General features: G+C 34.4%; 2 protein-coding genes across 2 annotated transcripts; both read right to left on the minus strand.

Moving 5' to 3' along the window:
- Window positions 1–1544: 1544 nt before the first annotated feature.
- LOC139515227 (uncharacterized) lies at window positions 1545–2590 on the minus strand. Its single transcript, XM_071304791.1, has one exon. It carries the CDS (start codon window positions 2588–2590, stop codon window positions 1583–1585), a length of 1008 nt encoding a protein of 335 aa, XP_071160892.1. The 3' UTR covers window positions 1545–1582.
- Window positions 2591–2739: 149 nt separating this feature from the next.
- On the minus strand, window positions 2740–4638 carry LOC139516365 (uncharacterized). Its single transcript, XM_071306427.1, has one exon. It carries the CDS (start codon window positions 4333–4335, stop codon window positions 2776–2778), a length of 1560 nt encoding a protein of 519 aa, XP_071162528.1. The 5' UTR covers window positions 4336–4638; the 3' UTR covers window positions 2740–2775.
- Between the last annotated feature and the right edge of the window lie 4199 nt (window positions 4639–8837).

The raw sequence follows: 8837 nt of genomic DNA on the forward strand, positions 1-8837 counted from the left end.
TGTCATTGTATAAGTACAGAAATACTGAACGTAATCATCGGTGAAATGACACTCTCTTTTTTCACTAAAATTACAGTTATAATAGTTATCAAAGGTACCAGGATTATAATTTAATACGTTAGACGCGCGTTTCTTCTACATTAGACTCGTCAGTGACGCTCATATCAAAATAGGTATAAAGCCAAAACAAGTAGAAAGTAGAAGAGCATTGAGGACCCAAAATTTCCAAAAAGTTGTTCCAAATACGGCTAAGGTTATCTATTCCTTGGATAAGAAAATCCTTAGTTTTTTTGAAAAATTCAATATAATTGATATTCATGTAAACACCGCAGTGCTGACTTCTGGGCTGGTAAAACCCTCGGGGACGAAACGTCCACCATCAGTGGCATCAACCCAGTGGTGTTAAAAGTTATCAGGTACCAGGATTATAATTTAATACGCCATACGCGAGTTTCGTCTACATAAACGTATTAAATTATTATGAAATGTGCTTTTTACCTTTACTTGATACTAGTTGGCATTTTTCGAGGCAGTCGGCATACATTTTTAGGGATTTAAAAGGTATTGTGCAGCGTTAAGGTTGCACGACACGCTCTCTGTTGTTACATTGTCATTGAACTGCATCTTGGGATAGCGCAGGTGGCATGACGTAACCATGCTATTGGCATTATGTCTTTAGAGAACTTTGTGTCGCATCGTGTCGTACTGATTATAAATACGAAAGTTCACTTCTCTCGGGTTCAGTCTTGTCTTTTCTGGGCTCCATATTTTAAATTTGAAAGTCTCCATTTGCAAAATTCTCTTGTCACAAACTTCATTCTGTATTCAAAAAAACAGAATACTTCGTATTGGTCTCATATACCATATACCACAAATACTTCGTATTGGTCTCATATACCATATACCCAATAAACTCATAAATAAAGTGCAAAGCCACACGACAACGCCGCTGCTCAGTTTATTAAAGATATGAAACAATTCATATAACTTGTATACACAATACAACATTTCAACAATATAATTTATAATTTTTCCAAACATAAAAAACTACCCTCCAGTCCTATCAATCATATAATTACGATAAAAAAGGGGGACTTATAAATAAAAATTACCAACTTACTTAAAAATTAAACTTTAGATAAATGTGTGTTGACGGTTCGGCGCTGTCGTGCTGAATGACCAAAACCCCCGTTTTGGCGGGAAAAATGACCGTGCGATAAGCACGACACCTACATACATCATGAACAAACAAGAGAAAATAATTTCACTCTTATTCACTACGTTCAAACGAAAGAAATTATATTTCTCTTGTCACAAACTTCATTCTGTATTCAAAAAAACAGAATACTTCGTATTGGTCTCATATACGATATACCACAAATACTTCGTCTTGGTCTCATATACCATATACCACAAATTCTTCGTATTGATGAAATTGTAAATGACATACTGCTAAACAGTATGAAGAAAACAATAAACTCATAAATAAAGTGCAAAGCCACACGACAACGCCGCTGCTGAACCAAAGAAAGGGACAATATGTAAAAAAGGACTAATAATATAATTTTGAAAAAAAAATATACTAAAGACCCAAATTTTGTGAAACTAACATTCTGTCCGAAAACGAGTCCTTAACGTAACCGTCTTTTGCTGTCTCCGACCTCCAACGTCCATGCCTTTTGAAAAGTCTATCAGAAATACCAAAATTACAAGCTGCAGAAGCTCCACTAGACCTTAGACTGTGAAGGCCAAAAGATTTTATATTTGGCACAATCGGAGAAAATGCTTCTATAAATAGCTCTCGCATTCTTGTATAAGAAAGAGGTTTGTTTTCTTTTCGGAACACATAATTTTCCTTGGTTTTTGTCAAATTACGAAATACGAAAACATCAGTATCAAGTGGATTATTGCTCCATTCTAAAAAACTCTCAAAGTTCTTCACAGGACATAATTTATTCCCGGTTCTCGCAATGATTATTCGATCACCATCTCTGTAAATATCCGTTTTACTTTTCTGTATGAATACTGACATATGACTTAGAAAAAATTGAATATCACAGGTTTTCAAATTCAGCAATTCAGAAACACGTAAAAAACCAGAATAAGATAACAAACAAGCGGAAATAGTACGCTGGTTGTAAAGATTATTTTCACAATATAACCTGTCGAACATCTGTGAAAGCATATCTGGAGTGATCGGTTCTTTCTTTTTAATCGGAACAGATAGACGTCTCTTAGCTCCTTCAAGAATATTTTTCACTAAATCAGAATCTGTAGGAGAAATAACACTAATAATTTTATGTGCCCATCTAATACTATAAAACGCTTGATTGATAGGACTGGGCGTACGATTTTGTTGCACTAAACATGCTAAATATATAGCCACATGTATTGGTTTGGCCGGTAAAATAAATTCACTAGATATTCCATTAGATAATGCCCATTTTTTCCATCTCAAAAAACCATAATAATAATTTTGAACGGTGTTGTTAGATTTACTTTCGGTTAACAGATCAGGAAGTAAATGGATTTTCTCAATCAAAGTATCAGGTAATTCCAACAGATCGCTTTGGAAAGCCTGCAAAAACATATGTAAAAATAAAAATCACATTAAAACATAATGTACAAAGCACATACAATTTGTATATAAACAATTTCACAATCTAATGTTCATATAACTCGTCTCGCATTTCACTTAAGATTAAACCACCACCACAGCCCCTCAGGCCTACTGTAACATTACCACCACCAACTCAAGAACTTTTATATTATTTGTTAAAAAGGTTCAAAATCAAGTCTCAAAGCCAACACCCTGAAGGGTAAATCAATATTTCCAAATACTGATTTATTCCCTTTACCAGAAGTATAGAATTTCTTGTTAGTAGGTAAATCTATACAGCCTTTCACCTCTTTAATGAACCCTTCACCCGTAGGACATAGCATCGGCCAAAAGCTTGCCGACTTCCATAAAGGTAAAACAAGTGTCCCATGAGCAAAACATTGCCTCATGTAACTTATTACTTTAGACACTAAACATACAGGTGGTACAAACCAACCATTGGCACCTTGCCAGTTAATAGTAAATGCATCGATACCCATCGAGTTCACCGTCCAATAACGGGAATAAAATACCGTTAACTTGTGATTGTCATCATTTGCAAACCAGTCTATCTCATGAGGTCCCCATAGGGAATCTACATACATAAATAACTGTTCGTCAATACCCCAATCGTCATAATCAATAATACGACTGATGAAATCCGCTTTCTCATTCAAGGTTCTAGGAACCCAAACTACATCGATAGATATATTATGTATCAAACAATTCTCAAAAATGCACATAGCAATATCCTGTAACTCAGGTTTCATACTACCTTTTTCCACAATAGTTACTACATTCTGGTTATCACTGAACCATTTAATTCGTTTATCTTTTGATACATTGATCATAGATAATAGAATATTTCTAACAGCATTTAGCTCTTTCCACGTAGAACTCTTTGAAGCCTCACATTCGGACCACATACCATGTGCTATATTAAAAGGTGTTTCTACAACATAGCCACCATATCCTGTATTGCTTGCATCACTATAAACTACAGATTGACATGACACATCTGAAGAAAATTTTTTAACATTTACGTGTTCTAAATTTTCTCTCCAAAATTTAATTTGTATCAAGCTTTCTGTTGATAAAACAATACAACTATTCCACGAAGTCATACTTAAAATATCAATGCTTAAATGTTTAGACATGATATAAGCAACGTTACCAATGACGTATGACATGGACACTATTTGTCCCACTAAAGAAGCAACCAATCGTGCATGGACTTTGCCATGTTTAGATACATAGTATTCAACGTCAGCAATAGTTTTTAAAACCTTTTGAACTCTTTCGTTCGGAATGGTTATAGTGCCACGGTTTGTGTCAATTGAATAACCCAAAAATACCAAAAGTTTCATAGGTGACCATTTAGATTTTTCATTTTTAGGAACAAATCCACTCTGAATTAAATCTTGTCTCACTTGATTGGACATAGTTTTGCAAGTTTCTTCGTCCGTATGAGTGCCTAAACCATCATCTAGGTACATTAAAACTTGCTTACCTTCACCCCTCCACTTTTTTATAAGTGGTCTTGTGATCTTAGTAAATATATAACATGCTGACGAAAGTCCAAACGGGAGAACCAAAAACTTATACCATTTTTCGGTGTTTTCATGCCTCCAGGAAAACCCTAAAAATTCTGTATGTGGCATAAAAATATTAACATGGTGATATACCGACACAATATCAAACTGGAAACAAAAAGAATTGTTTGTGATAAACTGCATGGCTATGCGAACATCTTCAAATTTTACACTTGATTTCCAAAGATGTTTGTTAACATGACGGAGGTCTAAAATAAGGCGTTTTTTCCTACCGTCCGACGCTGAAACTGTAAGAGGATTTACAACACGAGGTTGAAATTCACATTCCTCAATCAAACCCCTTATAAGAAGATCATGTATAGCTTCGGTAACAAACTCGCTATGGATGATTGCCGATCGATTGTTTTTTAAGCATACAGAAGGAGGGGTACTGTAAAAAGGAATTTTGTAACCATTCAAAATAGTATCTAAAATATAATCATAACAACCAATATCTTTCCAAAAAGAATAGTGACTTCTAAGCCTGTCCTTCACAATAATATGTGCCTGTCCCTGTTCATACTCGTAGTAATCATTAGTGAGATTATCCGAGTCACTTATCGAAGATACTTTAGTTGTATTATTTTCAATTAAATAATCTATGTTACAATTATACTCATCTTTTATAAAGTCTGTACTATTTCGATTTTGGCTGGATAGGTCTGGGATTGAAAGGACACTGGCTTCTCCAGTGCTGGAACGATCCACAACCATAACATGCTCCTTGTCTATTTTGTCGTTGATATCCGCTCGTGCTGGGTTGATTTTTGTACAAGGCTTGACCATTGTACCATGACTGGGGTTCACGAAAGGGCTGATTTTTTGTTTGGAAAGTATCAACAAATTGAGGAGTACTGGGAGCAGAATAATAAGCCTTCTTAGAAGCAGACTTTTTTCCTTTTGCATTACGTTTACGTATCGCCCTACTCTCAGCTTTATTAATTTTGTTCTCATCGTCAGAGTTACTGGCCACTGGATTACTTTCATATTGCCTAACAGTCTCCCAACCCCCTTCACTACTATCGGCAATCTTAACAAGTTTATTTCGTCTTTTAATCTTGTCAATTACTTCAGTAATAGTTTCCCGTGCGTAGTCGGTCTTTGAATTATCAATGGCCCAAATAGCTTGTGTCAGGTCTTCTAAAAATTCAGTATTTAGTAGAAATTGAACCTTATTTCCCTCATATTTCCAAATATATTGAGATTCAGTTTTTAACTTTTTAACCTGGGAAGCAACTGCAACGGTAGACCCGTGAACTTCATGTTTTAATTCGGAAATGTCTTTCCTAAGTTTTTCGTTAAATTCACCCTGGGTTTTAACAGCTTTCATAACGTCTCTAAGAGACACCTCCTTTTCTGGGGTTTCCATCTCTTCAGGGTCCGACATTACAAAAAATTTACCAACTTACTTAAAAATTAAACTTTAGATAAATGTGTGTTGACGGTTCGGCGATGTCGTGCTGAATGACCAAAACCCCCGTTTTGGCGGGAAAAATGACCGTGCGATAAGCACGACACCTACATACATCATGAACAAACAAGAGAAAATAATTTCACTCTTATTCACTACGTTCAAACGAAAGAAATTATATTAATATTGTCGTATTGTCGTTAATGTTGTCACACGTATTGTCGAAAGTAATTTCGATTAATCTTATCAATAAGTATTAATTTATCATAATAATAAAAACAGTTAGCTATCATTAAAAATAAAATACTGTCATAACTGTGTCCCGACACGACACGGTCACGACACTGCAGCTAAAGAGTAGAATTAATTTCATTTATGGGAAAATAGATACCCGAGATTTGATATGAGTTGCGTAATAGAAATTTATTCTACTATAACAAGATAATATTAATTCTATATCACATACAATCGTATTACAAACATTTGTCTACACTAGAGTTTGTTGAAGGCCAACGGGCTGTTTTATTTACACATGCAAAAATCAATTCAAAGTACGACACGCTAGTGACACATTTTTGACCTATCATATTTAATATTTATTACTATGTCAGTATAAAGTAGATTGACACTCACAGAGATAATAAAGTGTTAATTATACGAACAATCAAGAATATCAGACATTGTTTATTGAGAAATATGTTATTACTAGAATTATTGTGTACTATTTCTATTAATACCCGTGTATCTACCTTATGTTGATACCAGAGCTAACTACCACGAATGCCAGCAATACCCATATATTAATCCCCCTTTTCTCTCTTGAGTTTTAGGAGCACAATATATTACTAGAGCAGCCAAAATTGTTTTACTTGTATATACTATACTTAGTTATATATTATGTATTGTTCAGCCTGTATAAACCATTAATTATTGTGGTAAATAAATCATTAACTCTATTCAGTATTATTTTATAAATGCCCTACAAGACTTAAACTCGGTACTGATTACAGATTCGTAGGGTGCTACACTAACAAATTCATATAGCAATCCTCTGAGTACGCAACCTACGACCTGTTTTCAGGTATATAAAACTATCAGACACACAACGCTCATCAGAAAGTCGTTGGAACCCTCAGCCCCCTACAGCGTGTACAATTGGGGTACAGCAGCAACATCGTCTTATAATCTTATCTTATTCCTTTAAAAACAAATAACTATTTCCACCAAGAAAAACAAAATAGAATGCATACAAAGAACATTTAAGAAAATAAAACAGACGAGCACAAAAAAATATTAGCCCAATAACACAATGGCGAGATGTAGAAGTACTGAGCCACGCCAAGAGAATATCCTTAAAAGTGGATCAAACCGAAAAGGTTATAAATATACAGATGGGTCCAGTGGTCACATACATTTACTTTTTAAACTGAGCAAAAACACGAGAAACGCACTGTCTCAACGCTTCTGGGAAACGTTTCTTACATACACAACATGGTGAGTCATCAGTTTCTTCAATACTGCATGTGTCATAAAAAAAATCATCACTGGCATCTGAAATAATAAGTTTCTGTAAACCAGAAGTATCAGGTTAGATAACATATGTTTTGCTTTCTTAGGTTTAATAACCTTAACATCATTTTCCACAAATGCTATAGTTTGTTTTTTTACATTTACTTGTAATATTTACACTCTTTGATTTCTTTTTGTTAATAACTTGTGTAATCTTTGGCTTCACACCATTTGTAAGAAAAACACTAAAACGTTTGAAAAAATTGCATGAGGCGTAAACTAGGCATCCCCGAAAATTACCGTCAGAAGGCTCTTGGAATGGTTGATGGCGGAATGAGTGTTGCTGACGTCGTGGCTCGATTTAAAGTGCATAAATCAACAGTTTAATAGAGACTAACAAACAGATATCAACAAATTGTTCAACTGAACAAGATAGGTTGAAATCTCATAGACCACAAGAAACTAACGTCAAGGGAGGAGCGCTACTTTCGTTTTACGTCAACACATGACAAGTTTTTTACGGCCACAAGAGTAGTGCATTGACTAAGGGCAACTGCTGGTGTGTCTGCCAATCCTTAATTGATGCACTTAGGGCATGGCCGAGAAATTGATTTTGAATAACACTATACTGATTTTCGCATTTTGACCCTCCCGCACTCCTTACAAAGAAAATCCTAACGAATGTGAGTGATACACGTTTATGTTGCTTCTGACATGTCATCGTTTCATTTTTTATTATTAAAATCATATGTTGTTACGATTTTGTAACAAAATAAAATTTTATATTTTTGTTGTTAAACTTTTTTGGCTCAGTATAATATATATTTATTATTATAGTATTAATGAATGGGTGTTTTTATAATGGCCCTGTTATATGTCCAAGGTCTGTTATAATGGTCGAGGAAGTCTGTAATGGCCCGAGGCAACGCCGAGGGCCATTACAGACATCTGAGCCCGTTATTACTGACCGAGGACATATAACAGAGCCATTATAAAAACACCCATTTCTTATTACATTTATTAACCAACTGAATAAAAGTGTATGTGTTAATATATCAAATATCCAAGATATTAAGTTGACAGAAGTTATTTGTTGAAAAACAGGAGGAACAGTGATCCCTATATATGGTTCTTTAATGTTGGTTGCTGGTTACTAAATTAAATAAAATACAAAAAAGTGTTATACTCTTTACAACTTAATTTTATTAACTTTATTAAAAACCCTAACTGTGCTTTGTACAGACAAACCGGGCATTAATACAGGGCCATTACAGAAAAACAGGCCATTACAGAAAAAACAGGGCCATTACAGAAAAAAACGGCCATTACAGAAAATATGTTATTTTTAATAACCAGTCATTTTTGTCAATAATGTACTTAGTTGGTTAAAAAATTATTATTATTATTGACCTCATTATACTTTGTATTGATTTCCCCTAATTTAACTAAAACTTAGAAACTTTTAAAAAAAACTTGACATTTGGGATCCGTTGAAAAAATATATGACACTGTTTAATTTTTGGACTTTTAATTGAAAAAGATACAGCAATAAGGAGAAGCTTGCATAAATTAAAACAGGGACATTATGTTATCTTTAATCTAGTGCATGAGCTGATTATTGTAGGCAATGTCTGAATTCCAGGATGTACAAGTACGCAGCCACGTCCTGTCAGAATAAGGACGTTTAAACCAATGTCTCCTGTCAAGAGACGACCATGCTCTCCAA

This window comes from Mytilus edulis, chromosome 3, assembly GCF_963676685.1.
Source record: "Mytilus edulis chromosome 3, xbMytEdul2.2, whole genome shotgun sequence".
NCBI lineage: Eukaryota > Metazoa > Mollusca > Bivalvia > Mytilida > Mytilidae > Mytilus > Mytilus edulis.

Coding starts and splice junctions, on each gene's coding strand:
- LOC139515227 (XM_071304791.1), bottom strand. CDS start 2,590: ATGTTTTTGCAGGCTTTCCAAAGCGATCTGTTGGAATTACCTGATACT.
- LOC139516365 (XM_071306427.1), bottom strand. CDS start 4,335: ATGCAGTTTATCACAAACAATTCTTTTTGTTTCCAGTTTGATATTGTG.